At 43.8% G+C, this 23,326-nt stretch overlaps 1 protein-coding gene across 6 annotated transcripts in view; it reads right to left on the bottom strand.

Annotated features, from left to right (window-relative positions):
- The window catches only part of TMEM62 (transmembrane protein 62), a 44,241-nt gene that overhangs the window by 12,083 nt on the left and 8,832 nt on the right, over positions 1-23,326 (bottom strand). For all 6 annotated transcript variants that reach the window (XR_008313872.1, XR_008313873.1, XM_053286106.1 and 3 more), the window contains exons 3-9: positions 17,889-18,026; positions 14,683-14,728; positions 13,647-13,788; positions 11,143-11,267; positions 10,891-11,013; positions 8,349-8,504; positions 909-1,068 (exon numbers count right to left, since the gene is read on the bottom strand). Coding sequence is in view for 4 of the 6 variants with exons in the window: in XM_053286106.1 (XP_053142081.1) it covers positions 909-1,068; positions 8,349-8,504; positions 10,891-11,013; positions 11,143-11,267; positions 13,647-13,788; positions 14,683-14,728; positions 17,889-18,026 (890 nt within the window). In the remaining 2 variants the exon portion in view is untranslated. The remainder of the gene's footprint in view (positions 1-908; positions 1,069-8,348; positions 8,505-10,890; positions 11,014-11,142; positions 11,268-13,646; positions 13,789-14,682; positions 14,729-17,888; positions 18,027-23,326) is intronic.

The following is a 23,326-nucleotide window of genomic DNA, read 5'->3' as shown; positions in this document are numbered from 1 at the left end:
TTTAACATATAATGACTGCATTTGCTCTTACAGGAGAAAGGGGCACACTCTGAAACACCACTGGAATTGGAGATTAGCTTGCCGCTGGTGCCTCTAGTCTAGCAGTTCTCAAGCCTGTTCCATTGTAGCTTAGATTACTGCAATGCATTGTACATGGGGCGGCCTTTGAAAACAATCCGAAAAATGCAGCTGGTACAAAATGGGGCTACAGGATTATTAACTGGGACACCAGTTCTTTGTCAGCTGCACTGGCTCCCAGTCCATTTCCAGGCCCAATTCAAAGTGCTGGTTTGAACCTTTAAAGCCCTAAATGGCTTGGAAACGGGTTACCTGAGAGAGTGCCTTGCCCCATATGTCCCTGTCCGTACCTTAAGATCTTCTTCAGAGGCCCTCCTCCAGGTGCCCCTGCCAAAAGAGGTGAGGCGGGTGGTTACCAGGGAGAGGGCCTTTTCGGATATTGGATCCCATTTATGGAATAGCTTCCCCAGTGAGGTTTGCCTGGCTTAATCACTTTGTTCTTTTAGATGCCAGGTAAAGACCTTTTTGTTCACATAAGCCATTGGCCCAGCCAGAGCAACTCTCCCTGCCTTTAAAGGCTGGGAGAGCCACCCTGGCTGGGCCGATCTCCCTCCCAAACGGGGTTACGTGGACCTGTTTGGGAGGCAGATTGGCCTGTGCTGTGTTGGCAGTGCAGGTGGAATGGCTTTCTCTGCCGCGTAGCCCTCATTTGGGAGCGAAATAACGCTCCCCGTGTCTGATGTCAGACCCTGGCAGTTGCCTGGGTTCTTTGAACCCATTCACCCAACGGTGGCTCCACCCGTGGTTAGGAATGCTCTTAAATACAACTGCTTACCATTTTTCACCAGTTTACTGAATGATAAAATATTAATAAGCTGCAGAAAGCTCACCTGAACAGTCACATTTATCTGATGAAATCCTTGACTGTAGAGTTGGGGGTTCCATTTCAGTATGTAGAGAGGTTTAGACACATGAACAGCATTCCCCAGATGAACCCCATCAATACTGACCTTGACAAACTTGATAGGAGAAGGAGAAAAGGCCAAAATTCTAAGCGGAAGAAATAAACCAGTATATTGTGGAACTTGTTAAGAGGATATCACCATCATTAAGCTTAAAATAAAAATTCCCTATGTTACTTTTCATCATACATGGTTGTAACAATTATTTTGTTGGTGCTTTCCCATCATCCTCAGCCACAGTGGCCAATAGTGAGGGATGATGGGAGTTGTAGTTCAGCAACAACTGGAGGGCCATGTTTGCCCACCCCTGCCTTATCTCCTGATTGTCTTGATGGGAGGGTGAAGAGATATTTGGGGGAGAATATGACATTGTTTGGACTCAGACACTGGAATGTGCTTTAATATAGAATTTGATGCTAATTTTTAAAATTGGGTTTTAGATAAAGAACTATTCTAATATACGATTAGCAAATTTATCAAGAAATGGGTAACCAAGCTCACCTTTCTTGGGTACAACACAAGTCATATATACAAATCATATACACCACAAACTGCCCTGCTTAACAGTCTTTTCCAATGCATTATTAAATATTTTATATCACTTGTTAAGATATATATTTCCCCAAAGCAGTAGCATGAAATAATTTTTCTCAAAACATGAAATAAATAACAATTAAGATGGCAGCATAAAATCTAGCAATACAAGCTGGAAAAGGCCAAAATCAGTTAAAAGTAGAATGGAATAAACATGTTTTGAGGGCCTGCTTAAAAACAGCAAATGCGAAGGCCTGATGTACTTCACCAGGCAAAGAATTCCATAAATGTGGTGCCACAGTGGAAAAAGCCTTGTCCCTAATTTCCACTGATCATATCTGTATTGACAGTGGTTCAAAGAGCAGAGCCTGATATGATAGTTTTAGGGCCCAGATAGATTAATATGAATGCAGGTAGTCTTTAAGGTAAATTAGTCCGTGGCTTAAAGGTCTTAACTAGCACTTTGAATTGGGCCTGGAAATGGACTGACAACCAGCACATTGATGGCATAACATCAGATTGAACAGATATATGTTCAAATCATCACATACCCATCAACCGGCAGCTGCATTTTTGAACTAACTGAAGTTTATGAATCATCTTCAAGAGCAACCCTATGTAGAGTGCATTACATCAAGTCTGGATGTAACCAGCACATGGATAACTGAAGACAGATCTGACTTCTTTAGATAGGGCCACACAGGCATGGAGGGAGTCAAGCAGTGGCTGTGTTTTGCTGCCGCCGTGGCCCCCCAGCCACGCCCCCTGTGGCTGATGTCAGATGCAGGGGGTGTGGCTCCGCTCCCCAACGGGGCTGTGCGGTCCCATTCAGGAGCGAAATCGGCCAGCGCTGCATTCGCAGCACAGCCGAAGTAACTCTCCCTGCCTTTTAAAGGCAGGGAGAGCTTATTCGGCTGCGCTGCAAATGCAGCGCTGGCTGATCTAACTTCTGAATGAGGCCGCACGACCCCTTTCAGGAGCAAACGCAGTGTTGGCCGATTTCGCTTGCAAACGGGGCCACATGGCCCTGTTTGGGAGTGAAATCACACCCCCGCATCTGATGCCAGACACAGGGGTCATGTCTGGGGCCGCGAGGGGTTGTGTCTGGGGCCGTGTCTGAACCCGGCTGGCCCCTGATTGGTGGCTACCCAGGTTCTTTGAACTCGTTCACCCAATGGTGGCTCCGCCCCTGGGGCCACAGTTGGTGGATCAGCCAAAGCTGATAAAGACTCCTAGCAACCGCTATCAGAAAGCCAAGCCCATGTCTTCAAACCTCCTTGCAAACCACCGACAGTGGAGGTTGGGAAGAGAAGCAGGAAACAGGAAGAAAAGATCCTTGGAGGAAATCCTCTCCTCTTCCACTGCCTCCAGAGGGAGGAAGCTCAATCTGGAAGAGGCTTGGGGAAAGAAGAGTGAGATACATACAAGAACTGCTGCAGAACTGATACATGATTGTGGCTTGCCTCTAGTATGAGAACCCTCTGGAAAAGCCTCTACAGCCCAGAAGCAAGATGCAGCTATCTTTAAGTGATAACAGCTGGTAAGACTGTAATTGACTCTAGTCAGAGGTTATAGACTTGCAGTGCCTAGAGTACAGGCCCAGTGATGAGGTGATATTTCTCTAGAAGTCGGTGAGTTCCTGAGGCAACAGGAATCCCTCCCCTTTACAACTGCCACCACTTGGATATCTGGGTCCAAGAATATCTCCAAACTTTGCACCTGCATCTTCAGAAGGAGTGAAACTCTGTCTAGTTGAAAACTGCCATCTAGATTTCCAGCTAACAGCATGTATGTCTTGTCTGGATTAAATTTTATTTTGTTTGCCCTCATCCAAATAAGAACTTCAAGTTCTGGTTCAGGGTTTCTACTACCTCCCTGGGAGTACTGTATTTACCTGAATCCAAGACCAGGTTTTTTTGATATTAGAAATTGGGAAGTAATCTTAAATTCAGAGTCCTATTTCTTTTGAGTAAATGCAGGCATAACCTATATTTAACCCCTACTTTTAATGGGGTCGTCTTAAATTCAGAATCATCTTCTATTTGGATAGATACAGTAGTTAGCAGAAAAAAAGTTTGCTTCTCTGTAACAGGTAGTGTTGCCAACATTTCATTGTCAGAATGAGGGACACAGGTTTGGGGAGGCTAGGGGTCTTGCTGGCAGGGGCCGGGTTGTGTATGCAGTGGTAATCAAGAGCCTTAGTATCACTGAAATATATATAATTGAATTATATGCTACTGAATAATGCCAGCATTGTTGTTATTCAGAACATTTTCAACCAAAAACTTCTCAAAATAAGAAGCTGCTTGCCCTGCCATCAAAATGAGGGACAAATGCTGTCCCTTTAGTGACCAACATTTCATCCCTGAAATGAGGGACGTCCCGCGTAATGAGGGACAGTTGGCAACCCTAGTAACAGGTGATCTTTCTGGCGATCCATGTTCACTCACAACCTGGGTTCTGCACCTGCGCAGTAAGCCCGGCGGAAGATTTCCAAGCTCCAAGAGGCACTCTTTGGCTCTGCCAAATCATGCATGTGGCATGTCTGTTATTTTCAGCGGGAGAGTGCCTTTCTCCTCAGTTCCTGATTGGCTGCAGCACTGAGAAAGGTGGAAGATCAGATAGAGTCAGGTAAGTGCATATAACATCTGCCAGGCAGGTGTTGTGACTGAACATGGATCACCAGAAAGATCACCTGTTACAGGTAAGCAACCTGCTTATCTTTGAGGTGATCCATGTTCCCTGACAACCTGGGTGATTAGCTAGCTCCTCCTGATGGTGGTGGATGATAGTATTTTCTTAAGAACCACCTGACCAAAGTTGGCCTCCGCTGCGGAGCAGATATCCACTGCATAGTTGTCCTTCATGCTGATGCCGGACACACGGGCCACAGATGTTGCCATGGCCCTAGTAGAGTAAGCCCTTATTTTAGACGGGGGCTTAAGACCCTGCTGTCGGTTGCAAAGAAAAATGAGCTCAATGAGCAAGTTTCTGCCTAGAAACAGGACAGCCCTTATTATTCTCTTCGAAGGCAAGAAAAGGTAGGTTCATCTTTCTAAAAGGTTTTATTATGTCTAGGTAATAAAGCAAATACCTCTGGATGTCAAGGGAGTACATAGCCTTTCAAGTGGTGTTGAAGGGTTCTGAAAAGAGGTAGGTAAAATAATGTCGTTCAAATGAAAACTGCAAACCACTTTAGGGGTGAAAGAAGAGTCAGTCCAAAGCACTACCTTATTGGGGTAGAATGTCATCTAGGGAGAGTCAGAGCAAAGAGTTGTCAATTTACTGACCCTTCTTGCTGACCAAATAGACACAAGGAAGGCAACCTTCAAAGAAAGATGCTTGAATGAAGTAGAAAAAGTGGTTCAAATGGAGATTCAGCCCCAGACCCGCTTGATAGCAATACAGAATGCACTTCTTGTCCTGTCCTGTCACGTATTCTCAGTGTCCCCCAGGAGAGGAAGATGGCATGGAGGACATCACAATTCAGTTCCCATTCATGTTGATGGCTCAAGGTAAGATCCCTGTTCAGGGCATCCACCAGGACATTGTTCAGGGCATCACCCTTTGATGTGCAATACAATCGGGTGGATGCAGTGTTCTAGGCTTCAGGTCCATATCTGGTGTGATAGGTTGCATAGGGAGTGGGAGACAGTCCCCTCCTTTGGCAGTTTAGGTATGCCATTGCTGTGATGTTGTCCAGCAAAACGTGGACAATCTGATGTTTTAGAAGAGTCAGGAAGGACTTCAAGTCATGGAACACCGTCAGGAGTTCCAGATAATTTATGTGCAGAATTCTTTGACGTAGAATCCATTAGGAATGTGCATAAAGTGTTTTGTGCACATTCAGGGCAGCTGGAGCCTGCAGGCGCTTTAAATGGAGGCACAGCACTGTCCATAACAAACTGTCCATTCTTACAAGCTATGCCATGTGGGGGCTTCCTGTTTGGGAAGTTTCCTGTTCCCACAGGAAGCACACTACTTGAATGTTTTCTTAATGTCCATTAGGAGAGAATGGCGCACCAAGATTAGAAGAAAAGCTTTTGATGTTGAAAACAGTGAGCAAGTCAAGACAAAAAAAAGAGTAGTTCAAAAAAGTCTGAGTCAAGCCGATACGTTACCGAAAGAACAAGTCCAAATCAAAGCAGAGAAAGAATAGCTGAAAAAACAGTCCAAAAGTATAGGTACCAGAGAAAAACAAGTGAGGAATGAGGAGCAACAGAACAACAACCTTCCAAACCATGCAGCGTGGTGGTCGAGAAGGAACTGAGGAGAAAGGTGTTCTCCCGCCGAAAATAACAAGATGTGCCATGCGTGCAATTCGGCAAAGCTGAAGAATGCCTTTTGGAGCTTGAGACTCTTCCACCGGACTTACTGCGCAGGCGCAGAACCCAGGTTGTGAGGGGACATCTTATCTCAAAGATCTAGAAGTTAGAGCTTCCTGGTGTCAACCACACATAGATTACACTGTAGCCCAATCCTCTGGATGATCTCCATCAGACGTTTGATGTAAATGCTGAATAGCATGGGGATAGAATGGAGCCCTCTGGGACCCAAAAGTCAGGAGTCATGAGTCAGAGTGAAAGTCTTACTAGCAATGCTTTTCTGTCGGCTCCCAGGAGCCCCCTCATTTGTGTCTGAGTCTCCAGGCTTGGAGCTCTCACTCTTGACATGCTTAAGAGCCTCACAGCAGCGTGAGTTCTCAGTCTGTGGCACATGGGGACAAGTCACTTAGTTGACAGTGGGCCAGTCGCCCCTAGATTTTGCTCCTAACAAGCAAATTGGAAAGGGGAGCAGATGCACACCCTCCCTATGTTGGGACACCCTAAGTAGACCACAGAAGGTAACTAAAGCAGGTTAACTTTCTGCCAAGGCTACTCTGCACTCAGCGTTATTTCCTGGGCCCACAATTTTGTGCATATTTAATCTTACATGGAACTGTCCTCTGAGCTAATTTTCCCCACTGAAGCCTGAATGCAAATTTAGGGGTGTTCAATCACCCCAGGACAGTTTCATTAACAGTCTCTCAAAACTACTTTCTGGGTATGACCTGTCAGGAAGGACTAGAGACACTGTAAAATAGTGACAGTCCAAGACAATCACAACTTAAGTACCAACACTGATGTTGCAACAGTTCTATCCCAGTGAGATTATCCAGAAGGATAATACTGTGGTTGATGCTATCAAAAGCAACTGAGAAGGGTTGTACCGCACCCCACCATCTCTCTGTGTATCTCGTGGGGTGACCAAGGTGATTTCAATCCCATATGCAGGGCCCAGCAAATCTACTAGTACTTGAGTGAAAAATAATGCCTGACAAGTGAGAAAAATCCTGAAGAGCAATGTATTATCTATCTATCTATCATATTTTTATACCACCTGATATATAAATCTCTCTAGGTGGTGTACAAATCCCAACATTAAAATCACAGGTTAATATATATAAAACACGATAAAAACAATATAAAACAAATTACGAAAATTCTAATTAAAAGCTTGGGAAAACAGGAAAGTCTTGTGGGTGTTCCTGAAAACAAACATAAAATGAGATGCTCTTAGTTCCGCAGGGAGCATAATCCAAAGCTCTGGGGCAGCCACAGAGAAAGCCCGTTCCTGAGTCGCCACCAGATGAGCTGGTGGCGACTGCAACCGGACCTCTCCAGAAGATCGTACAAGGCAGGTGGGTGCATGACAGAGGAGGCGCTCTCTTAAATAGCCTGGTCCCAAGCCATTAAGGGCTTTATAGGCAATAACCAGCACTTTGTATTTTACCCGGAAACATATCAGCAACCAGTGCAGTTCTTTCAAAACTGGTGTTATATAGTCCCTTTGTGTTGTCCCAGAGACCAATCTGGCCGCCGCATTCTGTACCAATTGTAGTTTCCAGACTACATACAAAGGCAGCCCCACATAGAGCGCATTACAGTAGTCAAGTCTGGAAGTTACCAGCATATGTACCACTGTTTTAAGGTCATCCACCTCTAGAAATGGACGTAGCTGACGAATCAGCCGAAGTTGATAAAAAGCACTCTTGGCCACCTCCTCAACTTGAGAAACCAGGGAATGTTTTGGGTCCAGGAGCACTCTCAGTCTACTCAGCTGATCTTTCAGGGGGAGTGTAACCCCATCCAGAACAGGCAGATCGAAACCATCTCTTGGGTCCCGACCCCGCACAGTCAGTACCTCCGTTTTCTTTGGATTCAACTTCAGTTTGTTATCCCTCATCCAGCCCATTACCGACTCCAAGCAGGCATTTAGGGAAGATATGCCATTTCCTGATGAGATTGACATGGAAAAGTAAATCTGGGTGTCATCAGCATATTGATAACACCCAGCACCAAACCTCCTGATTATCTCTCCCAGCAGTTTCATGTAGATGTTAAAGAGCATTGGAGACAGTATGGAGCCTTGTGGAACTCCATATTTCAGTTCTCACTTTGCAGAGCAACCGTCTCCAAGCAACACCATTTGGAATCTACCAGAGAGGTAGGAGCGGAACCACTGTAAAACAGTGGCACCCAATTCCAACCCCCTCAGGCAATCCAGAAGGATACCATGGTCAATGGTATTGAAAGCCGCGGAAAGATCCAAAAGAATCTCTATAGCAATATAGCTCAAGGAACCATCTGACAAGTAAAATAATTTGACTGGCTGGTGAACTGAGCCAACACTTCTTGACCCCTGCCCATAGCCAGGCCTAAAGCCCGACTGAAATTTTCATTTGATTCTTGAAGCATTCATTGTGGCAACATATAAATATGCAGACAGTCACATATGCACAAGAGAACAGTTACTTAAGAAATTTTGTATGAATTTCAAAACTCAACTGGTTACCTTATATGAGTAGAATGAAGGATTCTCTGTAGAGGTTCATGAGCAGAGCTACTATAAAGGAATGGTTTGGGATTGGTGATAAGAACTACAGGCCATTCTTCAAATCTCAGGTCAACAAAGCTGAAGAGATCATGATCAAAAGCAAGAATCCGGTACCTGATGTTCAATTATTAAAACATCTTTGTAGTTAATACTGAACATTCTAATGACAGAAGATTTACATTATGTGGTGACACACTTTACTGATTTCCCCATTCTCTTATTTAATTTAATTTAGATGAGTCTGTTTCTCTGGAAACTAAAAGTTATTGACGTGATTTTATTTCTTGTACCAGCCAGTCTCCTTTATCAATAGTTAGTATAACTACCAATTGAACTATTTCATAAAGTGAGCCAGAATAGAGCCAGCGTGGTGTAGTGGTTAGAGTGCTGGACTAGGACTGGGGAGACCCAAGTTCAAATCCCCATTCAGCCATGAAACTAGCTGGGTGACTCTGGGCCAGTCACTTCTCTCTCAGCCTAACCTACGTCACAGGGTTGTTGTGAAAGAGAAACTCAAGTATGTAGTACACCACTCTGGGCTCCTTGGAGGAAGAGCGGGATATAAATGTTAAAAATAAAAATAATAATAATAGAGCAGTCCAAGACAAATTATAACTTAAGTAAAGGTACAGTGAAGTGTGCCATCAAGTCAATTTCAACTCCTCGCGCCCACAGAGCCCTGTGGTTTTCTTTGGTAGAATACAGGAGGAGTTTACCATTGCTTCCTCCCGTGCAGTATGAGATGATGCCTTTCAGTATCTTCCTATATCGCTGCTGCCTGATATAGTATCGGTTAGTCAAGCATTTACTGGCTGCGCCACTTAAGGTGGTATACAACTTAAGTACCAACACTGATGTTGCAACAGCAGCAATTCTGTATACTAAACACATTTTTAAATTTCACCATATTGAGTTTCTGATAAAGTTAACAGAAAACAGAATGAAAATACCAAATATTCTGATTCTGTTTCTAAACATATCTGCTCAATTTTTTCAAGTTAGGGTGGGATACATATTTAACCATCCTGTAGTATTTGTAGGATAGCTAATTCTCATTATTATTATATTCCATGAATGGTTAATGCTCTTAAATGACCCAGTCATGTCAAAAGGTTTTGGATTGTCAAAGGGTTTCAATTGTACAGGATCTAGATATCTTCCCTTAAGAAAATGCTTCTTTTTTTGAGAGAGAGATCAGTTCCCAAAGTGCACAAACAATATATTGCTCCTATAAAATTCTTGTTCTAATTTTTATTCCAATGTGAAGTATTGTCTAAAATATGCGTGTGCAAGCATCACAGGCAAATACCTGCCATCACATCATTGATGACAAGAAACCACTGGGACCATAACTATCACTTGTTAGCTTGAGACGCCACACACACACTGCAAATCTTCAGACTGTCCTGAGACTTTAGCTGGACTCCCTGCCAAGGTGAGAACAATAATGGATTTCTCCAGATTTTGCCTTGAAACTAGGCAGTCTCTTTCTTGACTTGATCAGAAGCTGCATTCTAACTAGTTGAAATAACAGAAGGCTCCCTAGACTTTATTCTAAGGCAAGAATGATCAAACTGTGTTTTAGCAAGCCTTCTCAAATCAGCAAAAAATACAAAACTCTTGCAGCTTCCCCAAAGTTAATTAACAGGCAGAACTTCCATTGTCAAGGCCTAATCTTATCCTAGTTTTAGGGACAGCTAGAAAAGAAACAAGGAAGGAATAAGCCTTCATGATGGGTCCTCAACATGCTCTACGGTCCAGAGAAAGGTAACACAAAAAAACAAGAAACCTGTCAAATAATTTGAATAGGGTCACATGGGTACTCAGGAGTACCATTACACTTGGAGGCTGTTCACATGAGCAGCCCTACCCAGGCTTGGGTAGCCCTTTCTGGGTAGGGCTGCTCATGTGAGGTGTTGGGATCAAGGCTGATCCTGGCACTGCCGCCCCAGGTAACCTGGAATTTGCCTGGGGTTTTACCCAGTTCTCCAGTCATGCGGATGCTCGGGCTGCATGCAGCCCAAGCATACATGGAGTCAAGCACCTAGAGAGCCTGACACATGGGGGAATCCCTCAATGCACCATGCTTGTCATGCTGTGCGTTGTGGGATATCTGGAGGCCGGGGTGCTTTACACCAGCCTCCAGAACACCACACGGCTATGATCGCCGCTGGATCATCTGGGGAGAAGGGAGGTGCTCTCCTACCTCCCCACCGCCCATCCTCCACAGCCATGTGAACATCCTTTTGATCCTCTGGGATCTACTCCCATCTCTCTCATCTATATTTAAGCATCCCTAAGGATGCTGCCTCACATTTTGAAAGCTCCAGTTCTAAGATGTTGCATGTATACTATGATTTAGTGCAAGCAGATGACAAAGATGCTTCCAGTACAAACCGATTAAATTATTTTTGCATTGACTTCATATTCCTATAATAATTGCACTATAAATTACCAAAGCTCATTGTTAGTATTACCTTTGAAATGGAAACTTACTTACTTTCTATTAACCATCCAGTCTCCCAACTCCAGTTCTAAAGTGCCATGATGGTGCCGGGTATGCAGGACTGGCATCAGACCATGCATAGTATGGTAGTGCCCACACAAATAGGCTGTGGCAGAGCTAATAAAAATATTATGGCTATTATTGATCTTGAAGAAGAAACACAACTGACAACAATTGGACAAGCATTAACAGTTACTACAGCAGGTATATGACAAATGCATTTTTACCAAAGAAAAGACATATTACCGCATTGCTGTTCGTATTCCTGGAGATGGAGAGATTATTGAGGAGGTGGGATAATGACCAAACCAAATGGTGTGGTTACTGCCATGACCTTCTTTAGCCAATGAAGACAGCTCTTGCATTTTATTCTAGAATGGAAAGATAATTGCTAGAGTTTTAGTAGCATATTAGTTACCCAGACTTATTCCTTAAGTAAGTGTACTTAGTGTACTTAGGATTGCAGCCTTGATTTCCAAACAGCTCTGCAATAATATTTTAATCATAGAGAATTAAATAATTAAACATTAAATGAATGAATATTAAGTCTAGAATATTAAGGCTGCAATTGTAATCACACAAACTGGAGAGTTAACCCCACTGAACCCAGTGAGACTTTGATTGGGCTGTAAGATATGTATCTATAATTGCTCCACAATTACTTGTGTACTGTGGTGGATACTCCTGAACTGTTTCTTAATGTGAGATTTAATGGCAAAACCAAACTGTCTGGTTTTGAAAAAACAAATTAATATATCATGTAGGTCACATTTTGGAAAACAATGAAATTTTTTTCATTTTTAGCCTACTTTTTAATAGGGAAGAAGGCTTACGAGATCATGGTGTATGTGTGCATTCAGCCTTAATAACTTTTGTGTTTACAATCTAATACAAATGTATAGTACATGGGAGGGAGTCCTTGGAGATCCTAAGAAATATTTTTACTTTCATCTGCCATCTTGAAACAACATTGTGGCTACTCAAACTATAAGCACCATCCCTACAGAATTAATGCATGTACAGTATAATACAAACCAAAATCACATGACATTAGAGGGAGTTCCAGAGTATCTTGACACAGGTATTTCTACTGCCATCTTGAAACAAGATGGCAGCCATGCAACTGATCAGCAACACTCCTTTAGTACTCCTATGTTTATACTCCAATACAAATCCGACTTTGATGCTAAAATAAGTGGTAGGTAGGCTCCATTAGTCCTACTTAGATCTACTTGTTTTCTCTTAGAAGAGTGGACATTTCCCATTGCATATTTCAAAATTGCTTTTGTAGCTTCAAAAATGATTTTCAGTACTGGATAGGAGGCTTCTGTGTAACCCACATGGTCCAAAGACCTGTTGGCCATGGAATTATTCTCTTGATTGTGGATTTAAACACTTTTTAAGTTGTTCTGCAGTCAAGTGGCAAGGTTCATTTAAAATGAGGCATGCACCCTTTTTTCCTTTAAATGCTTAAGACAAAATATTTGAGCGATCTTTAAAAGTATCATGCATGCTGAGAGTGTGAGAAAGAATATTTTGTTTCAGGAACAAGGTTTTGCTTCTGATACAAATAGATAATGAAAATTACTTTAGGGACATAATTTCTGTTCTTTAAACACAAAATATTCCCATCATACTTGTTCACCATTCAGTTCCTTGACTGAATGTTGAGGTGGGGATTGGGTCATTTAAAAAGCAGGTATGCAGTTCCTTACCTGCTCTTCCCCCACTCTACCACTTTCCGGGCACAGTGCTCGCTTTTCAAATGTAGCTGTAGAGCTGCTCCCAGCAGCCTGCGTGTGGCGTTGGCGCACACATGGCTGCTGCGCATGCAATGCTGCAGGCATGCGCAGCCTTTTGAAAAGTGAGCGCCACACCCAGAAAAGCAGTGGGGTGACAAAGGAGCAGGGAAGGACCTGCTTACCTGCTTTTTAAAGGACCCAATCCCCACCCCGCCCCCCAATGTGGGCACCCGAGCCAGTTCGGCACTTCTGGTTCAGGCACATCCCTAGCTGTTATCACACTTACAGCATTTGCCTCTTTGGATAAATGCCATAAAGTGGGGGAGGGAGGCAATGCTTCCCAGAGTGGAGTGGTGGTACTTGCAGGCACGCTCTGAGATGCTGTACACAAGTACAGTATCCTTCCTCGCACCTCACATGTCTGAATAGGGCTTATATAAATGTAGTACATAAATAAAACAATATTTTCAAACACCTAAAAGTATCATTATTCATGCAAACTGTATGTAGTCAGACTGTCTACTCAAAAGCAATTCTCATACTGTTCAATGGGACATACTCTCTAGTAAATGTGGGGGGCTTATGTCTGGACAAATATACTTAGGACTGTGTTGTGTATTATGTAGCACTTCAGAGGCAATGACACAGGGAGTTTGAAAAGGGGGGAAATACAAGCAGCTTGTAGGAAAGCTGGTAAAATGTTCAAGAGGGAGTTTGGAGCATGGAGTCTGGAGATGGCAATTTATGTTTGAGAGTCTGCTGTTGGATTTGCTGTTATATTTTTATAATCAGGTTATGCTGGTGAAGAAATAATAAAAAATGAGGATTCTGAGTCTACACCCAAAACACACAGAACCAAAAGAATAATATGAAGACAGAAGGGATGTGTTACACCTTTAAAGGGGCTCACAGAAATCCAAATTCTAATTCAGTGTCATGAGGCAAAGAACTCCTCTATTGCTCTCAAAATTACAGACCGCTGCTGCAGTGCAAGGCCACTTACATTACCTTATTTAAAATCCCAAAGAAGTTGTAAGGTCTCTTGGGGCCTGGAGTGAGGGTTGCATCTACACAGATGAAAGAATATTTGCCAAAAGGCGTGTGGTGGATGTAATGGAAAGAGCCATCCTTCTGCCAAGCAGAATATTTCCTGTCAAAACAAGGTGGGAATATTGCCAACAGAAAAAGGACAGACAAGAAAAGCAATTAAATTGACATAGATTCTACTAGCAGCCCTGTGAGGCTAAAAGGAGGAAAGGCAGAACTGCATCTGTCCTCAACTCAGCACTGCCCCATCATTAAATCAAGAAGGTACTGAGCCGATTACATGTACAACTTGGGTTTCCCCTGTTCTGGTCAAAATGGGCTAAAACAAAAGCAAGCAAGCAGCATAGACTATCATAATGGTAGCAGCAGGGAGGGCCAAGTAATGCAGATGAGCCAAAGAACACAGCGGATGAATGTGCCTCAACATTGTGGGTCACCACAACATTTATTTGCAAGGCTGCTTTAATAAAGTTGCTTTTCCTTGTATTATGCATATTGTTTGAACAAAATTTCTCCATTCACCACAAAGAGGTCGTTCTCATGACTGGGCAGCTGTAGTAGTGGGTGGGGAAGACTGCAGAAGCCCGCCTTCCCCACAGACGATTGCTGAGGACTGTCTGGGTGCGTGCATTGCACACCCAGATGGTCTGCTGCTGCCCCAGGGAGTGCAGAGGCCGGGATGAGTCATCCCAGTCCCCAGAAATCCCACAATGCACAGCGCGTGTCACAGTGCATTGTGGGGATCCATCAGTGTGTCAGCACTGGCTTCAAGGAGCTGGAGCCAACACGGTCAAATAAACACTCCATTTAAAGGGTGGTCTTCCTGGGTGGGTTTGCCACCGAGGCACTGCCAGGAGCCAGTCGGCTCCCGCAAGTTGTCATGGGCAGTCAAGCCTAGGCATAGCTACCCTAGCCCAGTCTTGGCTGTTTGTGAGAACAGCCTCATAATCTATTTACCTTATGCGATGGCGGAATTCACAATGGCACACTGACATACCTGTAGTAATTATGGACATTCTCCAAGCTTGGAATATTGAACGTATCTGCAATAAAAATGCCATCCATGTTAAAGGATATTTCAAACTGAACTCAGGATTGAGAAACTATTGTTCGGGTTAAGACAGTTAGGAGCTTGAGAAAGAAGCAGAAAAGCCATTCTGAAAGCTTTGTTCCATTCTGATCTAGACAACAATCTCTGCTCTGAAAAGCAAATGCTGATACATGCAGTGGTGGATTTAAGGAGAGGTAAAGTAGGCACTCGCCTATGGCGGCAAAATTTGAGGAGTGGTCAATTTTGCTGCTCCTCAAATTTTGCTGCTCCTCTTTGAGGGCAATGGGAAATTCGTCCCCCCCCCCGCTTTTCTTCTAAAAACCACCGCTGCACAGCAGGATCTTGGCAGCAAAGGCCATACAGCTGCGGCAGTGGGGGCGGCAAAAGGTTTAATCCATCCCTGGATACATGACACACCTATGAGAAGGAGAAAATAGCAAGATGATAAGTCATCATTGCTACCTTCACTGCTGCTGCTTTTCAAGCAGGAACTGGCCCCTCTCTCTTCAGAGAGGTCATAAGAATACCAATTATCTGTGAAGAAGAGGAGGAGGAAACAGCAAAGAGTCACCATTGCCACTTTCACCTGCTTCTGCTTTCCATTCTGGAACTAGGTGGACAGGGGATTTAATCAGGGACTGACGACAACAAGAAAGTTCAGCTGAGTGACCCTCCAGGGCCTGCTGTAATCAATTTGCAAAACACTTTGCGGATAAAATCATGTGCATTTACTCTGATTTAGGTTAGATGCTGCTGTTATGGCAGAGCCAGGGGTAGATGTTACTAATGTTATGTCTGGTCCAATTGTGATGGACATATTTTAGACTCTTGCCTGAAGATGTGGACAGGCAGCTTACAAATTACAACTGTGCACTGGACATATTCCCATCTTGGTTGGTAAAAACAGCTAGGGGTAGACTCATACCTGCATATCAGAGATGCTAAATACGTCTCTGAGGCAGGGAGTGGTCCCCAACTGTCCAAGACCGCAGTGTGCCCAAGGCAGAGCATCAAGTGCCCCCCGCCCCCCCACTTTTTGTTGTGGCAGCAATAACTGTCACAATTTCACTCAGCACATACTCTCCATCTCCTTCTCTCTGCTACCCACCACCCACTGCCATTGTAACAGTTCTTTGCTGAGCAGTGGCTTATCTCTCTGTATATTACACTAAGGTCATAAGTGGCAAGCCCCGCCCACGCAGAGCTAAGCACATGCGTGGCAAGAGAGAACTGGGGCAGCATGATGGCAGCGGCCGGAGTGGGCATCTTAGGGGCAGTGAGCACCTTCATGGCAATCTCCAGTGTCAGAGGCTTAAATGCTTTGTCCACACTCAGCCGAGGAAGAGCAGGAGGGCAGTGGAGGAGGGAGGGCAACAACGATGGGAAGAGAGAGGGCAGGAGATGGGCTGAAGTGGGCAATTGCTGCCGAGGAAGAGCAGGAGCCAAGGGGAGGGGTCAGAGACTGGAAGATCTAGGGCACAGATGTTTTGCACCGGGCCAGCTAGTTTAAAATAAAATAATAAAAACTAGCTGGGCTGGGCGCAGAACATCTGCACCTCCAGCTGGCTGGCCCACCCAATGCCTTCCCCCCCACTTGTGTCCTGTATTCAGGCAATGAAATGTTGGCAGCCTTACTCAGTAGAGATTGCTCTGATCCCTAGGAGCATGCCGCTCCTTCAAGGTAGGCTGTGACCAGTTGAAGACTGTTCTAAAGCCACTGACCAGGCTTAGAATGGCTTCAGCAACCTAGAACTGTCTGGCTAGGGACCTATAGGCACTGTATATCCAGTGTCCACACAACCCAGGTCTAAACAACAAGATATTAATCTAAAATATAATTTTTGGAAGGGTGGTATATAAATTAAACAAACAAATAAATAAAAACTCATCAGTAGCACATGACCTTATGAGGCATATGGGGAAGAGTTTTGCAAGTAGCCCTCCAGAACCTTTTAAACCAGACTGAAGCCACATCTACGTATGTAAAATGTATAATCTAAATAAGGGTTGCACATAGAACAAGGAATAGGGGGAAATTGAGAAACTGGGAGTAAAGAAAAGCACGCAGGAATTCAAAATAAAATTCAACAACACTAACTAACTAACTAACTAGCACTGAGTTTTACCTTAGTCTAGTGTTAGGCAGGTCTTTGGCTGAGAGAGCATTAATCTCCTTTGGGACACTAGCAGCAGCTGCTGACATGATGCCTGGTTACTGTCAACTCATGACTGTACTGGTGACAAAATGGTGTCATTTTGTACTGGGCCCCCTTTTCATAGTGATTAAAGTGGGGAAGGCTTTCTCACTCTTCCAGAGACAGACAGCCAGAGGCGCTCTTACCCCCAGACCTTGGGGCCCTGGTCCATGGCCTCCATGGTCAAGTGGGGCCTCCTGCCACCATCCCACCCTATGATTGCTCCGCCGCTGCCCCATGGTGCTGAACCCTGGCACAGAAAACTTCACTAATTCTAGCCATCATGTGCATGGCCAGGGTGTAGGGGGTGGTGGTGAGCCAAGCAGGAAAAATGGGTTTAAGCCCATAATGTCACAGGGTTGCAACACTCTATTCTAACTGCACAGGCGCATCAGAGCGCCTCACAGTTCTCAAGGCCCCTGGGCTGAACAGTCAGACCCAGAGGCCGCTCCTGCTCTGCCCACCGCCGCTGCCACAGGGTTGGGGGAGGCCTGTTTGGCTCATCCCACCCCACACCCTGGCTGTGCACACGGCAGCTAGAATTAGTGAAGTTTTCAGCACTGTGGACGGCATACTTCTGGGGAGAATATTCAGAGCACTCAGGATGGAGTGGAGTGGAGGGGAAGTATCAGGCATTCTTGAGTTAAGATGGAGATCTGTGTTTTGTCACAATACTGATTCCAGGAAACTCTTAGTTCAGAATTCAAATCTCTCTGGGCAAAAAGATACCTCAGAGACATGAATGTTATTTTAAGGATGGGATGGAATGTAGTGTGTGTGTCTATAGTTCTATATCTTGTTGATAGAAGGTGCTCTGAAAAAGAAGAATGGTCCAAGCAAATTAGGAAGAATTGTTCAGAAGAAAGACAAAAGTTAGTCATTGGCCCATTATTTTGTTTATATCTAGACAGCATTTGAGAACTGTTGGGAATCTCCTAGACGTCACATCGCTCTTACCATGATTCCCTTTTATGTCTATCCATTTGGTTTTTTCCATTACTTTAGATCTCTTCAGGATTGTCTGGTAAGTTTGCCACTCCACCTCAATTTGGTCAGACCCAAGTTTATCCTTTGTTTTGGCATCTGTCAAATCACCTGTTAACAAACAGAGAAGGCTCACATAGCACATATAAGAAGTGCATGCTAAAGGAATGCAACATGTACAAAATACTGGTAATAAAGTTAGCCTCCCTAGGAACCTGATACATCAGGTTTATTGCTGTAATCAGAAATTCCCTTTTATTATCATATATATTTAAAAGCCAGTAACTTTTACAGACATTCCAGGATGGTCAGGACTCAGAACCCAGGGTTGGGTTATTTTTAAAAAGGGCATCTTTATTTAGGTAGTGTGGGATAAGTTTTCATTCACGTGCACTGAATTTTGAGGAACAGTGACTGACATACTGTGCAGTGAGCCACAGACCCAAGAGGGATGCACAGCTCGCTGCTTCCAGTGAGCCAAGAGTCCATGAGTTCAGCCCATGCATAGCTTCAGAGGCAAAGCTATGCATGGGCTTCCACCTTTCAAAGCTGCATAGATTGGCTCTTGGCTGGCACAGAAGTAGGATGGATGCACAGCTCAATGTGCAGTATGTCAAACTGCATTATGGAACACAGTCAGGCTTGCATGTGGAAAACTTATTGCAACCTCAGACTCTGGGACCAGCAATGTCTGGAACAGTACACATATTTTGTCCACCTCACTACATCCTAGGATAATAGTGCACATTTCCCCCCTATAGAAATTGGAGTCTCCCATTTGACTTCCAGGACACAAAGTGAACTTGCTCTAATCAAAAAAGGCTCTGACGGTGGGAAGAACCTGCCCCAAGACATTGGGCCACCAGGGAAGGAATAATCAGTCTTCACCCCTAAAATGCTGATGAGAGAACTTCTTTACTTTCTGCTTTAATGGCTGCCACGGGGGGGGGGGGAATCTCCCAAAGTACTGCACTTGGGGATAAAACCTGACCCTTATCCAACACTAAGTGTTGCACTTGTGGAGACCTATGCAGTGGGAGTAAAGCCTCCACCCTCCAGCCCAAAATCCACTAATAAAGAACTCCTTGGAGGGGACTAATGTGTGTCTGTTCACAGACCTGCCATATCCTGCATATCCCTTGGTCTGAGCCTGCCATTCAGGATACTGCAAGATGAGCAAGAGGTTGTGGAAAGCTTGGTGAACCATTCACTTCTACTCCTTCCTTGCCCAGCACCATAGTAAGCTTTCTGAGTGGATGCACAGGAACGGCCATTCCTCTCAGCTCACTGCCATGATGTCTAGTTGTGAGCTCGAAGGAATAAGTACTATCTTAATGGTGGTCTCTTTACTAGTACACTTTTAATACACTTTTAAGGTTAGCAAGGAATAGTAAACCATTGTCTTTTTATCTCTAGGACTTTTGCTGTGGACAGGACCACCTTAGGAGTAGGTGATCTGGGCGTGCCTACCTGAAGCTGAGTTTGGTGGCTTGCTGTTTGTTGTGTACATTGTTTGTAGTGAGCTAGGAAGAGCAAAAGCAGGAAATAGATTTCTCTGCCTAATGTTTCTTATGGCAAAGAGAGAGAGAGAGAGAGAGAGAGAGAGAGAGAGAGAGAGAGAGAGAGAGAGAGAGATTAGAAAAAGGACAGAGAGAAAGATTTAGAGAGAAGGAAGAAGACTGACAGAGAAGGTGCAGGCAGATTGTGACATTTAAGCCAAATCCCAGAACTAGAGCAGCAGAGCGCTGGCAGCAAAGCAGCAAATTAGAGAGATGCAGCTCTGAGCAATTTTTATGGGCACTGTTTGGAAAGCCTGGGAATAGTACTTGGGCCTGATACACAACTAGATTTTGGAAACCTGCACAAGCAACACAATTTGGACACACCGATTGAGTGTGTGCTGAAGATACTGCTTGCCCAGGGCATTATTATCCTAGGGCTGGTTTTTCTGGGGGGTCCCACTCCCATCTGATTGACTGACTGATTGATTGATTGATTGCTATCAAGTCGGTGTCGACTCTTAGTGACCACATTGACAGATTCTCTCCAGGATGATCTGTCTTCAACTTGGCCTTTAGGGTTTCTCAGTGGTGCATTCATTGCTGTCATAATTGAGTCCATCCAGCTTGATGCAGGTCGTCCTCTTCTTCTCTTTCTTCAACTTTTCCCAGCATTATGGACTTCTCAAGGGAGCTGGGTTTTCACATAATGTGTGATAGTTTGAGCCTAGTCATTTGTGCCTCAAGTTAAAATTCTGGATTGATTTGTTTATTATCCATTTGTTTGTTTTCTTGGCTGTGTCCATGGTATCCTCAAAAGTCTTCTCCAGCACCAAAATTCAAAAGTGTCAATACTCTATTTTGCTTCTTCAAAAGCTTCCAAGGCTTTCATTACAACCCTACTAAGTGCTAGCCTGTGGTCTATTTCTTGACTGCTGGATCCTTTACTGTTGATGGTCGATCCTAAAAGGCAGAAGCTATCCACCACTTCGATGTCTTCATTATCAATTCAGAGGCTGGTTGCTGTACCCGTTGTCATTTGTTTAGTCTTCTTTAGGCATGGTCTCATTTTTTCACTCTGCTCCTTGACTTTCATTACTAGAATCTGCAAATTGTTTGTTTGTTTGATTGATTTTTAGACCACCCTTACAAAATAACTCAGGGCAGTTCACAAACATCAAAGACCCTTTAACAATTTAAGAGCACTGGAAGGCCAGGCCAAACAAGTAGGTCTTTAGGGCTCTCCTAAATTCCAATAAAGAATTCAAATTATGGATGTCTGCAGGGAGCGCATTCCACAGTCCAGGAGCGGCTACAGAGAAGGCCCGCCTCTGGGTCGCCACCAGACAAGCTGGTGGCAACTGGATCCGGACCTTCTCAGACGATCTTAGTGTGTGGTGGGGATCAGACTGAAGAAGGTAACCTGTACCTAAGCCGTTCAGCCGGATCATTGGATCTTCTTCCAATCCAGCTTCTCTCAGTATATGTTCAACATATAAATTGAATAAAGAAGGAGAAAGTATACAGCCTTGTCTTACTCCTGCCCTTTGCCGATCTGGAACCAGTCTGTTTCACCATGTTCCGTCTGGACTGTGGCTTTTTGTCTTGTGTATAGCTTTCTCATGAGAACAATGAGATGTTCTGGGACACACATTTTCCTAAGGATATTCCACAACTTGACATGGTCGACGCAATTGAAGGCTTTTCTGTAGTCAATAGAGCACATATTGACTTATTTCTGGTATTCTTTGGCTTTCTCAGTTATCCAGTGTGCATCAACAATAATGTCTCTTGTTCCTCTGCCTTTTCTGAAACCAGCTTGAACATTTCCCTTGCCACGTAGGGCTCTAATCTGCATTGGATAATCCTGAGCATTCTTTTGCTAGCATGTGATATTAAGGATATTGTGCGATGGTTTGCACAATTTGTTAAGTCTCCTTTCTTTGGTATGGGTATGTAGGCTGACCTCTTCCACTTTGTTAGCCATGTGTTGTTCTCCAGATTCGCTGGCATAGTTTGCTTAGAGCCTTGACTGATTCTTCTTGTGTTGCCTGCCATATTTCTGTAGCTTTCCAATCAATTCCTGTAGGCAGCCGATTTGGTAATGACCGGTGTGCTGATCTAACTTCAACTTCCTGTACTAGAGGTTCTTGCAAGTAGGGAATATCTTCTAGAGTATCTTGGATGTTGACGACCCTCCTCTATAGATTTTCAGTATACTCCTTCCATCTCTCTTACTATCTGTCTTTTGGTATCCTCAGTGTTTTTTAAAAAATCTTAACACACACCTTTTTAAGGAGGCTTTTTAATGCTCCATTATTATTTTTTTGTTATAGCTGGTAGGTTTTATAGCTTCTTTACCTTTTTATAATTTTCTTTTTTATTTTGAACCTAATGATTTTGGTTTTTAATCTGACAATTTTTTTCTTATTCTTTTTTTCTTTTCTTGTTTAATTTAGTTAATTATATTGTTTTTATTGTATCTTGTGTCTATATTGTGTCTATCTTATTGTTGTGAGCTGCCCAGAGCAGTACCGCACTGGAGGGGCGGGGTATAATTTTTAATAATAATAATAATAATAATAATAATAATAATAATCCCTTCCCCCAGTGAGGCACTACCTTGGCGTGGTTGTGGGGCTTGTGTGCTCTGAGGAAGGTGAGAGCTATGCCAGAGGTCCAACCATACTGGACAGGTCTCACCAGAGGAGCCAGACAAAGAGTGCCTCTCCCATCAACAATATGGTGAGACGTAACTTTAATAAATCTATACCGGATCGGTCGTCGCCCGGGTCAACAAGGACCGCGCCAGGTGCTATAGTCCCTGGACATCTGGTGGGAAGTGGGCAACAGGACTCAGGATCTTCAGTTGAGCAACCAGGGCTGAAGACAGCAAAGTTACTGGAAGAAACGTCGCTTAACCGAAAAAAATATACGAAAAATGCCAACAAGGAAATAATGATCTGCTATTACAAGTCTAGTCCAACTAGAAGAGGTTATTTAAAAAGAATGTACCAAATTTGGAAAGAGAAGCATCCAGATACAGAAATCACAGAACAAAGGCTAGCAGACCAGAGAAGATTCATAATAAGAAATAAAGTATTCACAGGAGTTGAGCTGGAAGAACTGCAAAGAGCAACACAGGCTCAAGATATGGAAGAAGAATTACCACCAATGGAAGAAGTTGCTCAGGTGCAGATGGAGGAGGTGTTGGAAATCGAGGATGCCACTGTTACTGAACTGTTTCAAAATCAAAACCGGGCAACCACCCCTTTGCCTTCACCTCGAAAACCCAAATGCCGTTTAACAGAAAAGCAACAAGAACTAAAGCAAAAAATAACTGAACACATGAACCAAACAACCACCAGAGTTCGACTTCCAGCTCTAAAAACAGTTGCCAAAAAACAACTCGCTCAGGCATTAAAAGATGTCAATGCTGCACTTGCAGAGATAACAACCAAGAATTTGCAAGAAACAAACCAACTAATGCACAGTGCAGCAACAATAACAACACAAGAGCTCGGATATAAGATCAGTGGACCTGTCAAAAAAGAAAGCAGTACATCACCTAAATGGAAGGTTAGATTAGAAAATAAAATCGCCAGGCTTAGATCAGATGCTAGTAAATTGAAAGATATGAAAGACAAGAAGCTGAAGAATGCAAACACCAAACAGTATCTGATCCAAAAATACCATCTAGATTCAAGGAAAATTAGAGAAGTCCTGGAAATAATAAAGCAGCAAATAACAGCAGTGTCAAAGAAGATTAGCAGGTATGAAGCCAGAATTACACAACACAGGCAGAATCTCCAATTCCAGTCGAATCAGAGACGTTTCTACCAAAGCATAGAAGGAGAAATTGCAAGAAACCTAGAAACACCAAATAAAGAAGACACAGTGTAATTCTGGGGG

Source organism: Hemicordylus capensis, chromosome 1, assembly GCF_027244095.1.
Source record: "Hemicordylus capensis ecotype Gifberg chromosome 1, rHemCap1.1.pri, whole genome shotgun sequence".
In the NCBI taxonomy this organism is placed as follows: Eukaryota; Metazoa; Chordata; class Lepidosauria; order Squamata; family Cordylidae; genus Hemicordylus; species Hemicordylus capensis.
This window is presented reverse-complemented; position numbering and strand designations above follow the sequence as displayed.